Source organism: Clupea harengus, chromosome 23 (assembly GCF_900700415.2).
Source record: "Clupea harengus chromosome 23, Ch_v2.0.2, whole genome shotgun sequence".
In the NCBI taxonomy this organism is placed as follows: Eukaryota; Metazoa; Chordata; class Actinopteri; order Clupeiformes; family Clupeidae; genus Clupea; species Clupea harengus.
The window spans coordinates 3,846,283-3,871,640 of NC_045174.1; the positions used below are offsets into that span (position 1 = coordinate 3,846,283).

The following is a 25,358-nucleotide window of genomic DNA, read 5'->3' on the forward strand; positions in this document are numbered from 1 at the left end:
TTCACTTTAAATGCATTTAGTGCCTAACCAATAATTAAATTGTTACTCCTAATTAGTCTGCACTTTTAATAATAGGCGTAGAGGCAGCACTATTGTTTCAGACCAAATGAACTAGAAATGGAAATAAGGTGTCTCATGTTTGATGTAGAATATGTCTGGTGCATAAACGTTTATCAAGAAAGGGTGGCTGTCCTTGCAGATGAGGTAAACATGTAAACATCAGACAATGATAGTTTGTTTATCATTTATTCAAATATCTTAATAATAACTATATATAGCATTATTATCTTTCATTAAAACAATAGAAATTCTGATATATTTCCTTACCTCTGCATACACACGTTCATACTGTATATTGTCTTCATATATAATTTAATGGATAGATTTGACTATGTTCTAAAATATTCTTTTTAAAATATATATAGAGATGCTCTCTACAGAACCCATTCTATGAGAAACCTCCCGTAAGCAAAGAAACGCATAACACTACATATTTGTTTGTTTGTTTGTAAATGTGTGTGTGCATGTTTCCTGGGTGTGTTTGCAGGTACTGGTAATGCATGGTTCAATGTTCATGCAGAATACAAGAGTGTGTGTGTGTGTGTGTGTGTGTGTGTGTGTGTGTAGGCATCCACTAAATTCACAACAAGCTGATTATGTAGAGAGCATCTCAAGGTAAAACTAAAAGCCCATCAGACCCCCGCAGGTTTCAGACTATCTGGAAGACAAAGATCCTTTTTGAGCTTGAAAAGAGTGTACATACTTAACCATTATTACTATAACTTTAAACTATAATTAACGTCATCATTATCATGATTTGCAATTAATGTCTTATTCCTCCATCCCCACGGTCAATATCAGCAGTATCAGAAGCAACATTGTCCTCACAGATTACCACAACCTTCATTCTTATCATCGTCCTCATCCGTTGAATCATCGCCACTGGGCCTCCATTAAAGAGCCACAATAATGGTGATTGTGATGAGGGCAATGTTCCATAACACAACATCAGTAATTCACATTGTATCCATAATGGCGTAATAATAACAATTCCATAAACTAAAACGTTGTCATCCAGACCAAATGAAAAGGAAAGACATGTAGCAGTGGCCTAGCAAATTTAAAACAGCTTGAAGCTTGGCTCTTCCCCCGCCACGTCCACGGCTTGATCACCACTGTAGTCGGAGTCTTTGTCTAGCAGATGGAATTGTGTTCATTGATTGGATGATCAGTTGAAATCACGCTGATTATTTGGGCGATCGATTGGTTCTGATCACTCTGAATGTCTTCGTTTGCTTTGTTAGCGAGGTGTGTATGTGTGCATGTGTAACTGGTGTGTGTGTGTGTGTGTGTGATATTGATGTATCGGTAAGTTGTGTGAAAAGATCTGCATTCGTCTGTACACGATTGTATTGGTTAAACCACAGGTGTGCAGTGAACCACGCAAGAAATCACTTGAAAAAAAAAAAATTATCCAGCTCTTCTCTCTGCTTGCATTTTCTCTCCAAGTTATGTTCAGTCATTTTTAGGTAATCTTTCAGTCATGAGAGATCTCTCAGTTATCTCTCTAGTAGTTTGTTTGTTACAAGACTCCCTCTTCCCCCCATTCTCTCAGCTCTCAATCCCCTCATCTTTCATTCTTTCGCTCTGTCCTTCAGATGAAACAGTAGAGACAGAGAAAGGAGAGGAGAGCCTAGGAGAAAGGGAGGGCAAATCAAGAGGTGAGAAAAAAAGAAGAGAAGAGAGAAGGAAGATAAGAAATCGAGAATAGCAAGGGGGGAAAGTAGAGGGGTATCTTAACCATCTATAGACAGTAAACTCTATAGATATATGGATAGATACTTGGATAAAAAGTGTAGAATCAACAGATCTATACACTGATAGATCTAGTATACTAAGGAAAGTCAAAAAGGGGGGCAAACAAGGGAGGGAAGGAGGACAAATAAGAAGTCAACAAAAGACGCTGTGTCTGCCATGCTACATCAAAAGAATACTGAGGACCAAAACCAAACGACAGAGAGAAAGAGAGACACAAAGAGAGAAAGGAAAAAAAAGAAAGAAAGAAAGAAAGAAGACTAAAGGGCAGCTCCTCCCTCTTCTACACTCCTCCCTGACGCTGTCTGCTCCCTCACTCTCTCCGCGTCTCTCCGCCCGGTCCTGCCTCACCTGTTGGTGAGTTTGCGGAGCGCCCGCTCGATGTTCATCCGGTGGCCCACCCGGCTCACTCCCAGGTCCAGGAAGTCCTCTTTAGTCAGCGACGGCAGGTGAGAGCCGTCGATCTCGTTGTCCAGGAAACGTTCGTGGTGCTCCCCAAGGTTCAAGTAGACGAGCCAATCGGCAACATCGTACTTGCTCCAGTAAGGGAGGGGCTTGGTGGCAAAGGGCCTGGCAGGTGGGGGCAGGGTGAGTGGAGGGTAGGAAGGGGAGGAGCAACCCGACAGGAAGTGAGTGGGCGAGAGAGAGCGGGAGACCAGGAGTGGGTTGGAGGTGGGCGCTGGGTTTGGGGAGAACAGTGGAGGGGTGCTGGGGAAGTATGGGTCAGACAGGGGCATGGAGTGAGCAGGTGGGGTGAGCGGGGGCTGGAGTTCAAACGGGGCGTTGTACATGGAGCTGGGGAAGAGAGGCAGGGAGGAGGGCCTGGGGGGTCCAGGCTGGGGCCGGTCCGTGCAGGAGATGAGCGGGCTGGGGGCCCGGCGGCGCGGGGAGTGGCCGATGTGAGACTCAGATCGTCGCAGCTCCCCGGGGGAGTTGAACTGGAACTCCAGCGCTTTGCCGCGGTACTTGGTGCGATGCTTTGGGGACGTGGGATAGGGCGAGTAGGATGGAGACAGAGGGGGGTGGGAGCGAGAGAGAGAGGAAGGAGATAGGGGCGGAGCAGGGTGAGAGAGGGACGACGGGGAAAGAGGGGGAGCATTGAGAGCCAGAGGGGAGGGTGGACACGTCCAGTCTGAGTAGCAGGGTGGCTGAGTGGGTGTAGTGGACTGTAGGAGATTTAGAGGGGTCAGAGTCGGGGTCAGAGTCGGGGACATGTTGGGGTTGAGAGAAGGGGGTAACATTGGAGGAAGGGAGGGGTGGTGTGTTGGGGAGAGGGGGAGAGTGGGGGACAGGGCCCTGAGGAGGACGTGTGGGATGGAGACAGGCACAGGCAGCGGGGATGAGGAGCGCACTAAAGGGGGACTCATGGCTGATGTGGCGTCTTCTTGAAACCTGTCAGAGAGAAAGAACAAGGCATGCGCCCACTGTAAATTCACAACATTATTAGAGACTGAATTACTCATATGGCAGACTATAATGTGGCTTTACTGTAATGTACTTTTCCTTGTTTCTACGTTGGATGCTGGAATTGACTCCCTGCAGGAGCACGCTGGAATAAACCTCAGAGAAACCTTTGATTCGCCTCTCTGGTCCATTGTCCAAAGTTTGTCCATCAGTGTTGTTTTGTGTAAATATCTGATATGGCTCCCATACAACAATGTAGCAGTATTTCTGTGTGACTGACTATCAGGTATATCATATAAATCTTTTATATTTATATTTTTTCTTGCCTTATACAATGTAAGAATGTAACAATATAAAAACTCATCATTCCATAAACACACTGCATATGGTTCCAGTCTTCAATCTCCCACAGTCTCCCAGTTAGAACACAGGTAACCTTTACTAGCAAGCTAGGTAGCTAGTCTTGAAAGATAAGAAATAGCCTACTGTTATATTCTGTCTGATTGCATTTCTGAAGACCCATATGAGATGGTGGTAGGCTATCTGAACACACCTGTGTCTCACTAATGGACATATAGCACACAAAATGAACTATAACAAGAACTAACTTCTTACTAAAGTACTTATCTTCTCATAGACTTAGATCTCCCTTTTACCAACCATATCAAGGTAAATCACCAAAACAGTCTTCTATCTTCTATCAGCTTAAAAATATAGCCAGAATCAAGGGGTTTGGTGTTCCAAAAAGGACCAAGAGAAGCTCATTCATGCTTTTAATTCCAGTAGAGTGGTCTACTGTAATGGCCTCTTAACTGGTCTTCCTAAGATAGGGACCAAGAGAACAGTGCACATTACTCCAGCTCTAACATCTTTATACTGGCGTCCAGTTAGTTACAGAATAGAAGTGCTGCTACAAGTCTATAAATCACTGAATGGTTTGGGTCTAGAATACATCTATGATGTTTTAAAAATATAAACTGAGTAGGGTTCTTACGTCCATGGACTCAGGTCAGCTAGCAGAGCGCAAAGTCCAAACCAATCAGGGTGAAGCAGCATTTAGCTGTTATGTTGCATGCAACTGGAACATACTGCTGGAAGATCTTAGATGTGTCCCAATGTAGCAAGTTTTATATACAGGTTAAAAACATTTCTCTTTTCAAGTGTGTATGATTGAGCTCTAAAATGTGCACTCTATTGTTACTGCATATATTATACTATACTTAATTATACTTTACTCTTAGTATAATTACATTACTTATATTTTAATTATTAACAAATTATCTTTGTTCTTTTAGTAACTACTTTATGCACTGTGTACTTTTTAATAAATTTTAATTATATATATATATATTAAAACAAATTGTTTTTATCCTTTGTTGATTTGCACTCACTTTGTCTTGATGTTTTATTTGGATATTTCTTCTGCTTCTATATAAAGCAACTTGAATTGCCTCTGTGTATGAAATGCGCTATATAAATAAACCTGCCTCTGTGTATGAAATGTGCTATATAAATAAACTTGCCTTGCCTAATGTCAGATCACATTTGAATGCGTGTGTAACCAGTGTTGTGAGAAGACTAGCCCCTTAGTGGACTTGAACCTGTGTAATGGTAGCCAGCGGGCACAGTGCTATGCAGTGAGTAAACCTCACTCCCAGGAGGTTCCTTATGCCATGAGCCTCAATATGCCCTAGACCAATCACCCAATGTTCTGGTTCATGAAATAAATCAGGATTTGACTAATGGGGAACAACTCAAGCAGCTAAACAGCTAAAAATCAGGGTCAGGCTATTTCTGTTTCACCTCAAATCCCTCCCCCAGAAAAACAAGTCTGTCATTCAAGTCACAACCAGCTAGCTGAGCATAGATGAGCATATCAAAGAACATTGATTTGTAGCCTATAGTGCATCAGTTCATTAGCATAGCTGGTTGTTTTCACTCCCCAGTGCATCACCTAGCTAACATAATTGGCTTCATTGTTCTTTTTATTCCCTTCCACAAAAATTCACAATTACAATCATGCATCACCTATAGTGGTTAGCCAGTTAGTAGCATACCATATATCCAAGCACATTGACCTGAAAAGTACCTGCATGTAATATTACAATGTCTCTAAATCCACTTTGCTATCAAGCTAGTTAGCATAACGGATGTCAGCTGTTGTCCTTTACATATACTACGCATATAAATATAAATATACATATATCTGATGTGTCCTATAGGTGTCAGGCTGTAACATTGCTGTATCTTAACACAAGTGAGTGGTTCACTTCCACAGAAAAACAGCAAAAACTTGACTCTTTACTGAACAACTCAATACTAAACCTAAACTGGGTATTTAACTGTGGTCTTATTGCACACACAACCTCAGATGACTATACATTTAACAGACGGGCAGATGAGCACTGTCCTGCTCACCCGTGAATCTCCCTTAAAACTACGATAAGCAGACTGTGTGGGAGCAGAGCAAGCAGTGCCATGGAGGCAGTATAGCAAGGTGTGTTGACCATGACCTGCATGAATCTGAGGTGTTCGGAGAGGTGTTGGGGTCAGGTGTTGTGCTCTATGACTGACTGAGTGTGGGTCGCTTGGGGTCAGGTGTTGTGCTCTAGCTCTGACTGAGTGTGGGTCGCTTGGGGTCAGGTGTCGTGCTCTATCTCTGACTGAGTGTGGGGTCAGGTGTTGTGCTCTATCTCTGACTGAGTGTGGGGTCAGGTGTTGTGCTCTATCTCTGACTGAGTGTGGGGTCAGGTGTTGTGCTCTATCTCTGACTGAGTGTGGGTCGCTTGGGATCAGGTGTTGTGCTCTATCTCTGACTGAGTGTGGGGTCAGGTGTTGTGCTCTAGCTCTGACTGAGTGTGGGTCGCTTGGGGTCAGGTGTTGTGCTCTCGCTCTGACTGAGTGTGGGTCGCTTGGGGTCAGGTGTTGTGCTCTATCTCGGACTGAGTGTGGGTCGCTTGGGGTCAGGTGTTGTGCTCTAGCTCTGACTGAGTGTGGGTCGCTTGGGGTCAGGTGTTGTGCTCTATCTCTGACTGAGTGTGGGGTCAGGTGTTGTGCTCTAGCTCTGACTGAGTGTGGGTCGCTTGGGGTCAGGTGTTGTGCTCTATCTCGGACTGAGTGTGGGTCGCTCCCTCACCTGCCTGAGGGGGGCTCCTTCTGGCTCTGCCAGCCCCCCATCTGCTGCAGCTTGCTGCTGAGCTCGGTGATGATGCTGGCCTTCACACTGGCCAGAGGGGAGTTCAGCCGACGGTCCATAAAAAGCGGTCCGCGCACCCCTCCCAGCTCACCCTCTTCTGATCCCCCAACCTGGCCTATCCCCAACCCACGGCCTCTGTCCTCTTCCTCGTGTGTTCTCGGTCTGTGGGGGTGCTGGATGAAGGTAGCGGCGCTAGGCTGTCGCCGTAGTGGCGGCACTGGCTTGCCACTCTGGTGGGTCCGGATGTGTGTGGCGTCATTGTGCATTTTGTAAGCTGCCGAGGAGTCTAGGGACTCTCTCCTTTCCAATTGATCTTTACCAGCCACCCTACCTCCACCAACCTCCATGCTTTCTTTCCTCCTCTCCCCTCGCTCACATTCCCTCACACCAACTTTGTCCAGGTGGTGATCACTACTGCTGTGGCTGTCCAGCTCCTCAATCCCAGAATCCACCACTGCCTCCTGCCACTCTCCCCGGCTCTCAACAGCCTTAGGGGGGAGCTGATTACCAGGGGTAACTGTTGAGGCAGCAGTAGTGGTGGTAATTGCATAAGGGGCCTGGCTGGTCGTCGTGGTGGCATAGGTGACGGTGGTTGTCAAGGAGGCATTTCCACGGTCCTGGCCCTGGGCTGCTGGGGCAAAGAAGAGAGGCTGAGGGCGATGGAGGGATGGAGCAGACACAGCAGAGGTGGAGGAGGCAGGTGGGGGGTTGGAAGGGTTAAGAGAAGATGGGGGTGTAGAGGGAGGAAAGGCTTGTGGTGAAGGGAGGGAAGAGGAGAATACAGATTGTGTGAGGTTGGCCACTTCACTGTCATAAGATGTTAGACTGGATGCTGCCGAGTCTCCTGCCTGAGGAGAGGGTAAGGGGGGTGGATGGGGAGGATGAGGAGGATGGGGAAGATGAGGAGGATGGTGAGGATGAGGAGGATGGGGAAGATGAGGAGGATGGGGAAGATGAGGAGGCTGGGGAAGATGAGGAGGATGGGGTAGCATGGGTGGCACTGGTGGTTGAGGGGGCAGTGACTGGCTGGGGATGCTCAATGGGATTTGGGGTGCTACCACCTGACTAATCTGTGGGGGCAGGGATTGACTCGAAGGGTTCGAATCCGATGACGAAAGAGGCATGTTGGAGGGGGGGATTTTGGGGCAAAGCTGGGGTGGAGGAATTAGCGGACAAGGGGGGAATAAGTAGGGGTGGACCACAGCGGAGGGGTGAAGTGGAGGCTGCTCCTGCTCTTCCTGAGGCGGGTCTGACTGGGACTGAGCGTGTTGCAGGGGCTGAGGCTGCTGCTGGGACGGGGCGGACTGCTGTGATTGCTGTGGCTGTAGATCAGACTGCTGCTGTGGGCCTGATTGCTTATGCTGCTGTTGGGATTGGGATTGCTGATAATGGTGCGTTTGATGCTGTGGTTGCTGGGTCGATGTAGACGTTCCTCTGGGTCCACGATCGTTGCCATTTGCAAACTGTAGAGGAGGTGGCAATGGGTCCACAAACACAAACTCGTCGTCCACATCCACAGACGGAGCTGGAGGGGGAAGCACCATGAGCCCGACTCCCCTCTCCGGCACCTCCTCAACAGCTGCCATTGTGTCTGTAGTCTGGATAGGACCAGCCGAGAGTGGAAGAGGTGCTGTATGGGAGCTGTGATACCCTAAGGAGTTAGCATTAGCATTAGTGTTAGGATTAGCATCGTTCTCCATCCGTAAGAAGGAGGGTCTGCGAGGCTGAGACTGCTGATTGGGCGCTGGCTGTGATAATGGGGGAGCTGACTGCAAAGGGCCCCTCCCATAGACTTCCCCTCTCTCTGCCTCTCGTTCCCAGTCCCTTTGGTACTGATTCTGGTACTGGTTTTGGTACTGTTGTTGGTACTGGTTCTGATATTGATACTGGTTTTGCTGAGCTGACTGTCTTTCCTCGGAGAACCTCACTCTCATACCCTCCCTAGACAAGCTCTCTTTGTCTCGATCCCTTCCCTCTCCGGACCAAGGCCCGCTGCCAGCCAATTGCATCATCCTGGGAGACTGGGGACGGCTCAGGGGAGATGGGGCGCCTGAAGCAGGGGAGGAGCCATACAGGGAGGGAGGGTGTTGGTGTTGGTGTTGGTGTTGGTACATGTAAGAGGACGGCGGGTTGTGTTGTGGGTTTGGTGCCGACACGGTTGAGGGAAATGCCCCCACACTTGACAACTGCCTGCCAAAGTGTCGCTCTTCGCGTCGGGTCCGCCGGTCATCCTTTAGCGCCCTTTCGCGCGCAGCAAGAGCTAATCCCAGGGGAGATGATGGATCTAGAACCTTCCCCGTGAGAGGATGGATGAAGGTGGTGGCGTGTGTGTGAGTCTGTGGTGAGGCATACTGAGGCAGGCCAAAGGTGGGGGGCATGCTGCGTCCCTGGGTTGTCAGGTTGTCCCCAGAGAACAAGCCCTCATCAATGGACTTTGAGGGACGCAGGCGGGGGGATGTATTCTCTGTTTGGGTAGTGGGGACCTCCTCCAGCAGGTCCTCCTCGGAGGAATAGAAGAAAGAGGCACTCTTTCGCCGGGAGTCCCGGTAACGGTCTCGCTCCCGCCTTGCTGTACCCATTGTGCCACCACCTGGAGGTCCAAATGTGTCTGTTCTATCCTGGGGAAGGGACGGGGGTAAAGAGGGAGGCAAGGGTGGAGAGGAAGGGGGGCTGGAGGGCTCCACGGCCTCCTCCTGGTCAAGGTCAGGGGGTTGTTCAGCCTCTATGCTGCTGCCCTGGCTGGACCGGCCACTGCTGCTGGTGGAAGGGGCTTTGACAATGATTGTGGGAATGGGAATGGAGCTCTTCTCTGTCCCAGGATCCTGAGCCTGCGCATGGCCCCCTCGCGCTGCACGGCCCGCTCCTCCTTCCTCGACTTTAGGCTGCTTGAGCAGAGGACCCCTTCCACCAGCTCTCCGTCCCGTTGTCTTAGCGACAGCTTGCTGGGGTGGTGGTACTGCGGTTGCCTTGGCAGTGGCCATGTTGCTAGGGGGAGTGGCACTGCTGTAGCCTCGCCTTAGCCCTCCCATTTTGCCTCCTCCCCTCCAGCCAGAGTCGGACGACTCCCTGCGCGAGGGGGCCCGGCTGTGCTGGTGGGCCACAGCTGTCTGTGCATGGGGCAGGTAGTGTGAAGAGGGGTGGCCGGGCTCAGACCTCCTGCCACCCGCTGACAGTGGGGGCTCAGGGGGCGAAATTTCAGGCGGGGGTGGAATGTCCTCTGGGCCAGGCACAGACAGACTGCGTGATAGCTTCATGGTGGGGGGATGCAGTAAGCCCTTCTCCTCATCTGCCACCCCTGTCGTAAAGGAGAGGAAGGTGGAGCAAGCAGATAGAGCATGATCAGACAAAAAAAAACTCCATCAGAAGTACTGCAGAAAAGAGTTTAATCAATCTTTACCACACAAATAAGCTAACTTCAGCTCACAACCTGACTCCATTATTTGGCTATTTTGTTAAAATTAGGTAGGCTCATATTCAGTGCTTCTAATCATGCAGTAAATTGAACTATTATTGTTGCTAATCATGTACATGTATTTCCTCAGGGTAGGTCGTACAGTGCAAATAGCAGATTTGGCTCTACACAGAGTTGATTTTAGGGACTGACTTAGTCAAGGCTTTTTCATGTGGAAAATGTGTTTTAGTGATTTGTAACATGGGCCATGTTGTTAGTCTAAAACAACATGCTGTGGCTGTATTTGTTAAAAAAAAAAAAGGTTTCAGTGATTGCTAAAGATGCCACTAAATATGGACCACTGTTCCAATGAGGTCACCCATTAAGCCTGTTCAAATTTATCAGCAGGAAAAAATAGGACCTAGCGCAGAATGATAGCCCTGAGTCTCTACAGACATTTCATTATTTTCATGCAGCTCAACAGAAATGGCTCTGTGTGCAGATTTATCAAAGCACTGCAGTGCTGGTTACAGACACTGAAATTAAATGCATTGCTACAGTTCTAATAGAATGCAATGGCCTCTACAACTCAAGTAATGTTTAAATGAGATTGTGTGTTTTTTCCCCCCAGATATTTCTGCTTCATTAAATCTCTGGGCTTTAATCATTAAAGTGTCCTCCTGAAATGAGAGAAGACTTGAGAGAACTACACCGCATCTGATTCATACGGTGGCCCCAAGAGCTCAACACACGGCAACCTTATCACTTTTAAGCGTCCTCTGGAAACACTTCTGTTCTCGTTTGGTGTCATTGCAACACGTTTCTGTAATGTGTTGTCTGAATTTGCAGGGTATTTCTGTAATGTGTTGTCTGAATTTGCAGCATGGTTTTTAAATGCTGTGCATGTGTTGTCAAAATGATGAAGCTTGATTTGCTTGTGTTGTGTCTATTTCCATGTATTATAATAAGTTGAAGTGTTCTCAGCTCTCATGGCCACCGTAGAGTCATACAATTGTTATACTGTAATCAGTGTTGTTAAGTACAATAGAGAAATCAAGTTCAGCTGTGAGGAAACACGCCTGCATAGACACAGTAGCAAGAATAGCTAATCTAGTATGCTAATTATTAGCTAATTTAACTGTTCTCTTAAACAGTACATGTTCTATGTTCTACATATGGCAGAAAGTCTAATGTATTCAAATGTTGCAATCCTGTGCCATGAAAAAGCATCCAGCAAGCTGCACTGACTCAAGTTGACTACAGAGGGAAGTAGTTCAACTGAAGACAGAGCAATGAGATATAAAAAGAAAAAGGATAGAATACTTCACAGCAGACAGAGTAGGTACTTTTTGGTAGTCTTAAAGCGGTCATGAAAGGAACACAATAAAACAATACTATTGGACCCTTAAACCACTGACTGGAAATGTTACACAAATGTTTGACCACAGAGTACCCTTTACACACCACCGTAGCCCTGAGGTTGAGCCCATGTAATAACTGTTAAATAGCATATGATTACTAGCCTGACCCTCAAATATTTGTCTAACAGTATTCACTAAAGGACACAGACACAAGCCTGCCACCAAAGGTTAATTTGATGAATAGCAACATTCCTTATGCTCATTTCAAGACTATATTTGGCTGCTACTTTGATTAAAAGGGGCCATTGAGCTAAAATTAACTTACAACACAATGAAACAACATGGCCTCTGTCACTGTGCAGTTCTCACACCTTACAATGATAACAAATTAAACAATTTGTTAAAAACACCCCTCTAACATCTAGAGATAAAGACCTGTTTATTGATTAACAAAACCTTTGGTGTTGATTTATTTAGAAATGTATCTTATAGTTTTTTCTATATTGACTTATCTAATTGCGTGCGTACAGTAAACTAATTGCCTCCATTGATTTTATGAAAGGGTTGAAACAGTAGACATATCCATTGTTTATTCATCTATGGTACATGTGTTCTGTGTGGTGAATAAGTAAAGTGACTGCATGGGGATAAAGCACGGAGAAAAAGAAGTTCGGCTCACCAATGGACTTCTGCCGAAGCATCTGACCATGCTGGGTGGCGTGGCTTGATGAAAACTGGGCATGGTCATAACCAAACCCAGACCCTGATGACATCATGCCAACACCTGATTGTTCAGCACTTGGTTGCTAACAGGTAAGAAACAAAAGACAGCCAAAGGGGAGGGAGGAAGAGGAGGAGAAGAAGATGATGGTAAACCACACTCTGCAGTCAATGACTGAATTAACAGAAAGGCATTACAACATACAGAGTCTCAATATGCCATAGTTCAAATCAAAACATTCAATCTATTTAAGAATTAAAGTAAACTCCAAGTTTTTCCTCTGAAAGGGCATCCTCACTCTATGTATCTCTTTGCGTTTGACTTCGAACAGTATCAGATGACAACACTCTTAGTTACTGAGCATCACTGACCAGATCCTCCCCCACCCATCCTCAAAGACTTCCCGTGTGAACCATATTGGATGCACCATGTCTCTCACCCCCCCCCCCCCCCAGATATATGCTCATATATGTTTGAGGAGTGCAGTTCATGTCAGGCCTCCTGACACTCACTTCTCTGCCCACCCTCGGAGTTAGGGGGGTTCTATTGCCATGGCAACGGTACCTTGTTAGTGTGATAGCCCTTGTTGCGCTCTCTCCTCCCCGTGTGACCCCGCTGAGCCCCCCCCTCAGACGGACTAATGGTGTGCTGAGCGGCTGCCAGGATCTCATCCAGCTTATCTACAGAGGGGAAAGAGAGAGAGAGAGAGAGAGAGATGAGGAACCAGCACATGGCTATATGCACCTGCCAACCTACATGCTGTGCATTAGGCTTTATGTAAGGTGATGTGAGTCTGGTATATGAGTGCAGTCATTTCCATGCTCTTACTCAGTGCCATTTGATAGACACTTCTCTTCTTATCAGTGGCCTGGGATGACTCGTATTCTGAAAACCAGAGGAGACATTTGGCTGTGACCTTCAATGAGCCCCAGAGAAGCGCTTCAGTCAGCGTCCAACAGCAAAAAAGCGCTTCTTTGGGAGTGATGTGTGTATGCATGCAGCATTCTAACAGCATATAATCATCAAAGTTTTCTTGTCGAGAGGTCGAGATAAAGGTTGCACTAAATTGAATTGATTTAAAAAAAAAATTCCAGATGGAGACATTTTAAAGGGAACAAGTAATTACCCGCTTTCTTCTTCCAGGGAGAGGCAGCTATTACAGAGGAGAGAAAATGTGTTAAAACTACTGTGCGAGGCGTTGAAATGATATGATGTATGATTTTAATACCTTAGCACACCGCAGGGTACATACACAGGAGGTCAAGTGACAATGACAATTATGCCGATGACTATGATGTGGATCACAATGGTGGCGATGATGATGATGATGATGATGGTGGTGAGGAGGAGGAGGATGGGGTCATCATGGTCATATATATTCATGAGTGTGAGCAGGAGAGAGAGGAAGGTGAAAATGGAGAGATTCACACCTTTCTCCACTGGAGCGGATCCAGAGAGGGAAGCAGAGCAGAGGGAGCAGAGGGTCAGTAAGAACACAAGCACACACTGCACACACTGCACACACAGACCCCATACATCAGGAAACACACACTGCACACACAGACCCCACACATCAGGAAACACACACTGCACACACAGACCCCACACATCAGGAAACACATACTGCACACACAGACCCCACACATCAGGAAACACACACTGCACACACAGACCCCACATATCAGGAAACACACACTGCACACACAGACCCCACACATCAGGAAACACACACTGCACATACAGACCCCACACACCAGGAAACACACACTGCACATTGAGACCCCCTACAGAGTAATTTTCTTATAGAAATACATGTGCATGTACACAGCATGTTAATGGGTGTGACTGTATTTTACACTGCAACAAGCACGAGTGTCAAACAATGTAGTCATTTAAGTAATGTAATAATGTTGTAATTTAAGTCATTTAACTTAATTGAATATGAGCAACTCCAGCATGACTGATATTACTGAATCCACGTACCCATCTCCTCGAGTTCAGAGGTCATGGATTTGGAGCGCATTGCGATGGCTGGGGGGGTTAGCCGCTTGCTCTGAGGGGGGGCTGAGGGAGAGAGAGAGAGGAGCGCTGCCATTATTACTCATTTCACAATTTGCATTTGTATCAACTGTCTCTGCGCACTATTAGGAATCGGGAACCACACTTCCCAAGAACCCCACAAATCCAAAAGACTCTCACAGCAATGAATTTGCCAAGTGTGCAAGAGGGATTCTATTTTTCGTGTTCTGATTTACAAAAGTCATCACAGCTGTTCAGCTGATGCTATTGTGTGTCCTCTCCCATGAGATGGCATTGGAACAAAAAAAGGCAGAGAAGACTCCCGAAGCTAAAGCCTTTCCCGGAAGTACTGAGAAAAGATTCTCTTCACAGGAGAAATTGCGAGGGGAAAATGGACCTGCTTCTGGCTATCCCTGGAGCTTAGCCCGAAAAGAAAGGAAGACTGAGAGTACCTGACAGTGTGCCTGGAACAGGCATCAGACGTACTACACCAACACTCTCAGTTCCATTGGATTTTTGCCTTTTACTGGTTTCAAACTGACTTTCCCTGCTAATGTCCCTTTCAAAGAACCAGTCACAACCTTTTTTCAGTGTAGCTTTCTGCTGCTGGCGTGCCTTCAGTTCAGCTGCGCACCACACTACTCGCACAGCCTATAGACACAGCCCATAGACACAGACCATCACACCACACTACTTGTACAGCCCATAGACACCGCCCATCACAGAACAAAGAGCCGGCCTCCAGAGACGTCAGTAACTCTGCCTCCGGTGCTCTCATGAGTGTGATAATCCCATATCTAATGTGACGCCCAAAATAAACATCACGGGCACGCAAATGGGCCCCCGGGGCTTGGCGTGACCCCTGCTTGAACACTGACCTTTCTTTTTAGGCACCTCCTCCATCTCCGGGTTCCGTGCCACCATGACAACCTTCACCGTGAGGCTGTTTCCTCCCTGCCGGATCGTGTTCACCACCTGCCTGTGGCCCACCTTCACCACATTCTGCCCGTTCACCTGCAAGATGGGGAGAGGTAGAGAGAGAGAGAGAGAGAGAGAGAGAGAGAGAGAGAGAGAGAGAGAGAGAGAGAGATAGCGTGAGCGAATGAAACAAAGGGACTCTTTAGTTCCATTTGGTTTGATTAGGTACAGTATATTGCCGTATAATCGGGCACAAAATGTTACAAGACTTCTTTAAGCACAAAGACACCATTAACAAATCCATTGATGAACCGGCCACTATCTTTTACTATTAAGAAAGACATTTACCAAACATGATATTAAGCAACAAGTATTAATTAACACTGAAATGATAAGAGGTACAGACAGGCTGAAATGAATACTGTTATAATCATAGGCATAATTTACACTGAGAGGGTCCGGTGCTCTCTACCATTTTATGAATGTTTCTCAAGTACCAAAATGCGTTGCATGTCAGATCAAATGAGAAGTTTTATTAAAAACAATTATTTGATACAAATTACAAGACAGAAGCTGTTGGTAGAAAGTTCCCATTGAAGCATTTTTTTTCCAAATTTTTCCATGTGTTTAGATACAAAGGATTCTGGATGATGGCACTTTCCTGATCATATGGAAAAGACTCCAGCAACTTTAATCCACATGACTGTACAAGTGGAACACAACACACCTAAACTGTAGAGTGAGTGACCATATTCTCCTTAGCCCAAAATAGTTATGTCCAGTTAGTACTGAGGACTGAGGAAAGACATTATATCAGGCATCCACAGAATTCACCATTTACCCATCTACAGAGAGGCACCCACCACATCCATGTGGGGGAACCCTCGTGGAATAAGTGCGTGTAGGAGGTAATTGGATGATTGTGTGCAAATGAACAGTCACAGGATTCACATATGCTCTTGCTTAAAAGGTGATCGCTCAGGTGGTATCTTCCAGCACAGTAACACTGCACAGAAGCTGTCTGTCGATCACATGTTGAGGGTTGCGATCAGAAACTGCTGTCTTGGATGTACTGTATGTAAGGATGTTGACATGGAATGACAGAAGACGAAGCAATCCAAAATCCTTCCACCAATCTTCCACAGCACACCAGCGTATGGTGAAGCCTAAAATAGTTTTGCTATGGCAACGGACATAGTGGAAGGTACATTTCCCCTGAAATACATTCGATCAAAAAGCATGATTGTCTGGTGTGAAAGAGCTTTGGGCTCTACTGGTACCGCCTCTGAACCCATTTATAACCCACATGTAATAGAGAGAATAGTCACAATATGTTCAAACTGCTAAGAGAACCATTTTGGGGTAGTATGATCTGGGCTGACGTCCAGCCATTACACGGATGCAATCTTTGATTGGTGAATGAGGAGCAAGACCTGAGACCTGAGAACAATCCAAAAAGGCTATTCCAAAACAGACAGTCAAGAGCCAACCACTATTGAGAATGGATCATGAACTAAGAATCCATCCAAACAAGGAAGTCTAATGCAATCAGCTAGCTCGATCAATATCTGTGACCAGCTAATATAAATATCCTGTTAGGCCAGTTGTGAACTCAATGATAACATGGTCGATTAGAAGCCCCTGTCATTGCCCAATGAGAGCCAAATGTAGATGTGAGTCATGCATGCCCAAGCTTAAACTGTTTAAGGTCCGCTATGTGGAACAGCACTTCCAGTTTCGGTACGGTGTGAAACAAACAGTAACGATGGGCACTTTGTTTGTAAAGAGAATTATATACATTATATACCCTATATACAGACATAAGAGAACTATATACATTATATACCCTTTATACAGACATAAGAGAACTATATACATTATATACCCTTTATACAGACATAAGAGAATTATATACATTATATACCCTTTATATACTTGTAGACATAAGATGGGTCCAATCATTGGGATGTGTGAGTGTGTTAGTTATCTAGCTTCATAATAAATTACCAACATTAACTGACATTTTCCTTTTTTATTTTTATTAATGGCTAATTTTCTTTACAAGTTGAATAACAACACTGACATTTCATCTGTAATAATGAGCATGCACGACTCATATCTACGTTTGACTCACATCAGGCAGCGACAGTCCCTCTTACGTAATGTACTGAATTGTACAGTGGCATAGGCTAATGTTCCAACGCTATTGTACAAATTCCACCCGGTTTATCACTGAATCCTTGTTCCAGTGACCTCTTTTTGCCTACTTATTTACCAGTAGGCAAAATGTCTGTCGAATGACTGGCTGAGATGAAATGGATGACCTGATTTTCTGTTGACAGCAATGTATGGGAAATAAAGTTTAACCATTGCAACCACCGCAATATCACTTAAATGTCAAATACGTCATATATCACCACTCCATAATTGCATTAATTCACAAGTAGAGTATTTCCTTGTTTGAATAATCAAAAACAAATACTACATTGACTACATTGAAAATACAGGCTTCAAAGTAGAAACTCCATGCAACAAATGTGAATACACCTGTGATCAATTTAGAAAACCTGTGATCATTAAAACAAAACTGAGTACACCTGTGATTTCCAATTAGCCTAATTGCATGAACATGGTTCTAAAATGACCTGCGAACACCAGGACTTCCTCAATATTGGACCTATGGGTTGTGTCTATCTACCATGGTGCCACAGGAAAAAGAATTGCCAGACGAATTGAAAATACTAAAAATCAGTCGAAGCCCCGTTGCAGCAGCAATCAGGAGGTGTGGAACGAGCCTCGGTACCAGTAATCAGAGGCCCAGTGGCCATCCTCCTAACATGACGCCACGGCCTCTTGCACAATCTAGCTCTGAAAAACAACAAGACTTCAGACTTGGCACAGGGATCATCGATGGAAATCAGCGTTTCTGTGAGAGTTCAGACGGTGCGAAGGACATTGCATAACGTCAACCTCTATGGACGGCGTCCGAGAAGAGAAACCCTTGCTTGCTCTTCGGCTCAAAACTGCAAGATTAAACTTTCCTAAATAACATGAAAAGAAGCCTGATGAATATTGGGAGCACATTCTGTGGTCAGATGAGACCAAGATCAATGTGTTCGGCTCAGATGGGGTCCAGCAGGTTTGGTGTGAACCTGGCCAGGACTACCACAGTGAATGCCTATTCCTGACAGTTAAGCCTGGTGGTGGGAGTGTGATGATATGGGTCTGCAGGAGTGCAAAAGGTGTTGGGGAGATGACATTTAGAGATGGTGCCATGAATGCCTGTGGATATACCAAAATACTGGCTGACATGATGATGACATTCCAGCATGATTAACTATCCAAAGCACAGTGCCAAAATCATGCGAGAGTTTCTAAAGAAGAAAAACTATGACTTGAAACCTTTGGGGTGTTTTAAAGAGAAAGGTGGAGCACCATGACCCCTCCGACAAAGAGCAGCTTAAAAAAATTTGTCTCTGAAGAATGGCGGAATATCTCTCCAGAAATGTAAGGCAACACTGGTATCCTCCAAGCCGAGAAGAATTGAGTCATCAAAAATAAAGTTGGACATTTGAAGTATTGAAAAAATAAAACTTTTTAATATCAGTAGTGAAAGGTGTACGGACTTCTGTTACATTGAGATCCTACTGTGGGGCCAGTATTTGTTAATATTGTAAAGCTGAATTATTTGCACAAAATCTACTAGCAGATAAGAAGCCTAGGAAGAACAATACGCTTTGTTTATAAGCATTGTTCATTGATTTCTTTTTGTAGTTTAAACATTTATTTCAACATTATTTCAATTTACTTTCACATTATTACATTTTGTGTCTGCCAGTGCCTTCAGTATACTACTAATCAAAACAACCCTGCCAGCCTGTCCTGTGCCACTGCTAGGGTACACAGTGTGCCTATTTTGCCTACAGGGGGGGCCCCCACTGATTAGTAGTTCCTTCCATATCACACAGTTTCAATGACAGAATCACTAGTAGTATTCTGTAAAGTATTCTATCTAACAACTCATTTTGTGAGCACAAGCATGGAAGCTTTACTCAGTTCACCACATGCATTCTGCTAAAGTTATTTTAACTTCTACAACGTATGCGGTTCAATTCCTCCATGCAATTAGCTGTATGTGATTTGTTCTGTGAAGCTGGACACTACATATTTATTTACATGTAGGAAGTTAGTACCTTAGAATTATGGGATGCCTGACTACTAACACACAGCAGATATTTGTAAACAGCTTTACATTTTCAATTGGGAGTAAAAAAGGTTAAGGCAAAAAGACTAGTTGTCATCCATTATCACTTTAGGGAGCCATCCAGACACAATGTCCAACAGCTGTACTGAGTGGTGTTTGGAAACAGTGGGACTCATGCACTTGCACAAAAACCATAGCTAAAAAAAAACACGCCTATTCAGTTCACACTGACAATGTTTACCAGACAATAATGGCGCTTTTGAAGTACATTAAGTCAGAAAGACTGGATTGCTTCAATGGAGAACATAATAGTTTAACATATTCATACTTGTTAATGGTAAAATGTGGTGACAAATCAAATATTGGTGACCAAAACCAATACAACCAATTATAACGTGCTGAGGGGATTTATTGAACATTTCTTCCCAATGTTCCTCCTTGCTGTACCTGGGTACTTTAGTAAACTGTGCTACTACGTTGCAAAAATGCTGACAACTCTGTCACAAACAATTTCCAATACAAAATATGATTCCCTTTAGTCAGATAAAAACACATTTCTGAAAGCGTAATAAAACAACATTTCATCTATCCTTCTAATCGTGCCGCCTGTGTGGAGCCCTCTGAGTGCCTTCGGCATCATCCCTCTTCTCATAATCCTTCGTTTGCTCGTCTCCCTCTCTTCCTAACGGCCAACAGTTGCAATCCTAATGAGCGTGCAGCCAAGGATTCATCATCACCAGCAGCTTACCTTCAGACTGCGAACCCAGGCTGACTAAGGCTGGCAAAGACGCACTCATGAGTCACTTGAAGTTAAGCAGTCTCCAGCGCCAGAGCTAGCTGCAGTTCTTACGCTGGTGATTGACAGGTCCAGGGCTCGCTCGAGTCCGCTTTGTCCTTGCTCTTTCTTTGCCCTGGGGAATTGAGATATTGCTCTGGCATTGGTGGGCTCTGTGTAATGCCATGTTCCCTACTCCCTGCCTATGTACACAAGGTTGTTTTTAAGGTCAGAACAAGGACTCTGTATAAGTTCACTCAAATCAAAGGAATGTCATTTTTTTTTGTAGGTTAGCACATGCTCTTCGGTCAAATAAAATGTTCTGGCACACCCAGTGAGAAGCGATAACCTCCCCTGAAGATACAGACATCGGATAATTGATTATGTAGTAGTACAACATATGCAGTAATGGTTTAGATAAACTTACGCCTCACTGAACATGATGTCTGTGTGGATGTTCTGTATATGCTGCTTGTAGCGACGGAGATCTCTGAGAGTCTTTAGAGCTGGAGGTGTGAATGGCTGCCTTTCTGTGTGCATCCTGACCCTGTCAGTGGGATTCCTAACAGCTTCCAACTAGTCTTGGCTGTCTCGAGCGGTGCCTCCACCACCTTCACACCAACTGGCCCAGTCGCTATGCATCCTTCAACCACCCACTACAGATTAAGCCTCATTAGCCTGTTTTGTCAGCTCTTGCACTTGACAACGCAGAGTCAGACACTGACTGACGGATTTCTAAGCTCTGCGTTGCATTTTGCACACGATATGTATGGGCACACTTCATTAAGACGACACCATTTAACAGGGTGCCCTTTAATCGGTCATTCAACAAGAAGAGATAGGGACTGGAAGAATTGCTGTAGCATTCTTCAGATGTGTGGTTAAAAGCAAAATCACCATTGGCATGGCAGTCCTTGATAGTTCATTTACACAACACATCCTTAACCAATGTATCCTCCATTCAGAACCATAAAGACAAACAATAACTTGCTACAGGCAGAGATCACACTAATTGCTTTTACTGCCCATTTTGGCCCATGAGTCAAACACAGAGAAAGATCAAATACAAAGCTTATAGACCTAACCTTGGAAACCCAAAGCAAGTAAGACAGAAACATACGTTGCTATGGGAACCCCTGCAGGACAGTACAACTTTACATTCACCTCACCTCAATGAGAAAGTCACCCATTCGCAGTCCTGCCCTCCAGGCCACACCCCCTTCATCCACTGACTCCAGATACTGCAGAGCAGGGAAGGCTGGCGTGGGAGTGAACTCTTCAATGGGAGTCTGAGCTGCAGGGATAGAGGGAGGAGAAAGAGAGAGGGAGAAATATGAAGGGAAACAAACAAGAGAAGGAGAGAATAAAAGACTAGTGGGGGGGGGGGGGGGAGGCTAATACGATTTTCTCCTTTTGCATAATGTGCTATATACAACTACTTCATAATGTGCTAAACAACTACTTCATAATGTGCTATATACAACTACTTCATAATGTGCTATATACAACTACTACATAATGTGCTATATACAACTTTATAGTATATATACAACTACTTCAAATGTTTTGAGAGGAAGGGAGAGTGAGTGAATTGTGTGTGCAGAAAGAGAAGAGGGAGAATGAAGGCAGGTGAGGTGGGGACAGGGGGAGGTGTACTGGGACTCACCCTTAGCTCCTCGGAGCACAAATCCAAAGCCCTCATTGTCCTTTTTTTGCAGGAGAACGGACTTCTCCTTTATGATGTAGTCACTACTCCAGAGAGAGAGAGAGAGGGAAAGAGGGAGAGAGAGAGAGAGAGAGAGAGAGAGAGAGAGAGAGAGAGAGAGAGGGAATGAGAGAGAGAAAAGGAATGAGAGGGAGAGAGAGAGGGAGGAAGAACAAAACAGAAGTGCAGGAGTTAGAAAGGGAGAAAGTCATTTCAGGAAACTACTCAGGCTTTTGTTTATTGCTGTGACAAATCTGCCAGCCCCCTCTCTAATGCCCCCTATCAGAAGAAAGACTGGCTCCTCTCACCCCAGCAAGCAAGCAAGGTCTGGGGTGAATCTCCATATTCACAGGCGCTCAGGAGCACACATCCACACCAGCTTACAGCCAGAGCAGAGCAGAGCTACCTGAGGCTTACTTCACTCAGAGCTGGAGGGATGGCTGCACCACAGAATGCTTTATGCCAGGGGAATGGAGATACACTTGTACAAAGGCAAAAGAGTACCAACGCAGAAGACAATTGAAACATACTAGTATAATAAGCAAGGCTGCCTTAAAGCCTACATTTTGTCCGTTGCCATTCCCAACAGATGATTATACTAATCTCACAAATCCAGCTACTGACATGACACTTCTGTCAATGCAGGATTTAAAGGGACTTGCACATCCCTCCTAAAATGAGTGAAGCCAACCAGTAACCCCCTTATTAGACAGATTAGCAGTTTGCCATCCCCATTAAATATGGTGGAGGAAGAGGATCATGAGATCTCAGCACAGAACCCGCACAGTCCACATGCTGATGGCAATTGCTCCATGACTCTGCTTCAACATGAGGCAGCTGTGTTCCCATGGGAACGTCAGACAGAGACAGGGAAAAGTAGGTGAGGTTAGAGCGTCAGCATGTGGGTGCTGGTTTCTTTTTTTCCACATCAATTTTTTTCATCTCCAGGTTGGTGGGATCTGAAACCCCCCCCCCCCCCCTTTGAAGCCACGCTTCCCGCCAGCTGAGGTGATTGCTAACGGTAACGGTAGCTGACGCCGGAATGAGCTTCCGCCTAAACACTTAACCAAAACCCAAGCCTAGTCCGGTGCCACGCATTCAAACGGAACGCCCTGTCCTTCACCCCTGGGATTAACCTTTGTGTCGACTCTCTCGTGCGTTTTGCCTCTCGAAAAGGCGCGTGCGGCGAGATGAAACGCAGTGTTTTTTCTCTCGTGTTCAGCTCCACGGTGACGCTGCGAGCGTTTTGTCTGCTCTGCTCCATCATGACGCTTGTGACATTGTAATTGCCCGCGGAGCCGTTTGGCCGCTCTGGGGTTTAACGCAGCGCTGGTTTTCCTGCTTTACTGTCAGACTGCATCAGGGTTAAAGAAAGCAGCTCTCAAGAGTAGGATCTGAGCCTGGATCCTACAGCTACAATTACACACACACACGTACACACACACACACACACACACACAATCACACATACAGACACACATATACAACACACACACACGTACAAGCACACATGCCCCCAATAGCACACACACTAAACACATGCATACACACGTGAACACATGGACAATCACACAAACACATTCACAGACACACACTTGTGCTTACAGACACACATTTACTACACACACATGCATACAGACACGAGTGCTTGTACAAAACAAAACACACACAGTCAGAGACACACCGAAGTGGCAGGGAACACTTGTGCATCCAATCTAAACACAGTCCCATCCAATCTCATAGAGCCATGTATGTATTTCCATTAGTCCTGAATACCACTCCACATAGAAGCACACAGAAGGATATTGCACTCGAAGCTACAAATGTGAGAATTCCAGAGAGAGAAGTAAAAACTGAAACTGTCTCCACGACACAAGCTTTTGGCAGCCATCTGTGACTCTCTCTCGCTCTCTCTCGCTCTCTCTCTCCCTCTTTTTTCTCTCTCTAACACCTTCCCTCTCCCTCGCTTTTTCACACCCTCTCTCTCTTCTCCCTCTTTGTGTAGTCTCTCTGGTCTTGCCACACACACACAGTGGTAAATATAGCCAAACAAATCCCATAGATTTGCAAGTACAAACGGGGGAATACAGAAACCTCGCCATCCTCCGACCCCGCTGGAAGAATGCAACATCTCCCACTCCACGGGCCGGCTAACAGCCACCCTCTCAAACTTCCATCTGAAGAGTACCTGCCCAGCTGGAGCATCAGGTTTCTGGAGGCTTAGCAGGTGCAGGGCTTAGAATCAGCTGTGGCCACCCCCCCCCCCCCCCCCACCCACACACACACACACATTAACCTGGAGCAGGACTGAACTCAACCGTGTCAGCACTTATCACAGCCCATGTAGCACAAACACACACACATGCACGCAAACACTAATCACTGCTTAACAGTGATCAGCAGCAATCAATGGATGCAGTCTTCAACCCTGAACACGCTGGCTATCTCTTCCGGTGTGTATTTAGCAATGCAGTCTTAATGTAACCAGTGTCGGCTGGCAGAGGCAGTGTTCAGTTGTGGCCGTGTTCAGCGCTGGCCGTGGTCAGCAGCTGATGTGAAGCAAGGGCAACTGTAATCCTCCCAGCACCCCGTGCTGCGTGTCACACACCAGGAGTGCCACCCTTAAGACTCCACAGGCACAAACCCATCACATCACAGCCAATTCCACTGATTCTCTTACAGCCATAAGGAAAAGGGCTGTACAGTCAGAGGAATATCTTTTGGGGGTGGGGTAGGGGGTGAGCTCACACACACACACACACACACACACACACACTCCCCCTGCCCTCCCTGCAGTATGCACAGTATGGACAGCAATTTGGATTAATCCTCACTACCACAGAGCATATGTAAACACTGACACACAAACACACAAACACACATACGTGTATGCACACAAAGATTAAACACACACACACACACACACACACACACACACACACAGACTTGTGCACTGACTAACAGTAATATTGAATCGGTAGTACATTAAATGGTGGGCTGTTATTGTTAGCAACAAGCGAGTAGCTACACAATGCACACACACAACAATCGCTACTCTCTCCTTCTGTCATTTTTAATTACCCCTACAACACAAACATCTGGATGAAAATGTCATATTGCATCTCAATCACCCACCAACTCGCACATACACACACATACACACGCACACGATGACTCATACTCACAGTGACATGCACTGGCATAAACACATGCACACACACAGTAATTCAGTGCTAAAACATATAGATATTCATGAATACACTAAACAAAAATGCAAAGACTACGAGTGTCCTGACACACACATACACACACTCATACCCACGCTCACTCACTCTTACACACAGGCAAACAAGCATGTGCTTGCGTGTGTATGCAAACACACACATATAGAACATCAGATTCACATACATACAAACAGTCACAATCACGCAATCACAATAACCGTTACAAAACACCAGCCTATGGACACACACACACACACACACACATACATACAGAGACAAATAACACAGTCATGCACCTCTTCTCTGCGTCTTTCCTTCCCTCCTCACCCCCTCCCTCCATCCTCGGCAGAGAACGAAAGAAGAGGAGAAAAAAAAACGAGAGACGCTACCTGTAAATGAACCACACGCTTCTGTTCCGCGGGCCCAGAGATGGCCAGGAAGAAGAGAGGGAGAGAGGGAGAGAGACATCCCTCTCTCCGCAGCCCCCCATTGCCATATCCCCCCCTCCCCCTCCTCCTCCTCCTTCTTCTCCTCTCCTCCTCTTCCAGCGACAGCACAGCCAGAGAGAGCGGCGCGAGGAGAGGAGAGGAGGAGAGAGAGGCGGAGGAGGAGGCGAGCGAGAGAG

General features: G+C 45.9%; 1 protein-coding gene across 3 annotated transcripts in view; it reads right to left on the bottom strand.

The window, feature by feature from the left end:
• Positions 1 to 232: 232 nt before the first annotated feature.
• Positions 233 to 25,358, bottom strand: part of LOC105908560 (SH3 and multiple ankyrin repeat domains protein 1-like) — a 50,459-nt gene continuing 25,333 nt past the window's right edge. For 2 of the 3 annotated variants that reach the window (XM_031560812.1, XM_031560811.1), the window contains 12 exons: positions 21,471 to 21,553; positions 20,974 to 21,098; positions 14,786 to 14,921; positions 13,872 to 13,952; positions 13,319 to 13,327; positions 13,015 to 13,041; positions 12,717 to 12,773; positions 12,453 to 12,568; positions 11,847 to 11,973; positions 6,356 to 9,710; positions 2,167 to 3,207; positions 233 to 1,693 (listed from right to left, as the gene is read on the bottom strand). In XM_031560812.1, coding sequence (XP_031416672.1) covers positions 1,612 to 1,693; positions 2,167 to 3,207; positions 6,356 to 9,710; positions 11,847 to 11,973; positions 12,453 to 12,568; positions 12,717 to 12,773; positions 13,015 to 13,041; positions 13,319 to 13,327; positions 13,872 to 13,952; positions 14,786 to 14,921; positions 20,974 to 21,098; positions 21,471 to 21,553 — 5,239 coding nt within the window. In that variant the 3' untranslated portion in view covers positions 233 to 1,611. The remainder of the gene's footprint in view (positions 1,694 to 2,166; positions 3,208 to 6,355; positions 9,711 to 11,846; positions 11,974 to 12,452; positions 12,569 to 12,716; positions 12,774 to 13,014; positions 13,042 to 13,318; positions 13,328 to 13,871; positions 13,953 to 14,785; positions 14,922 to 20,973; positions 21,099 to 21,470; positions 21,554 to 25,358) is intronic. The other variant, XM_031560813.1, reaches the window with a different exon arrangement.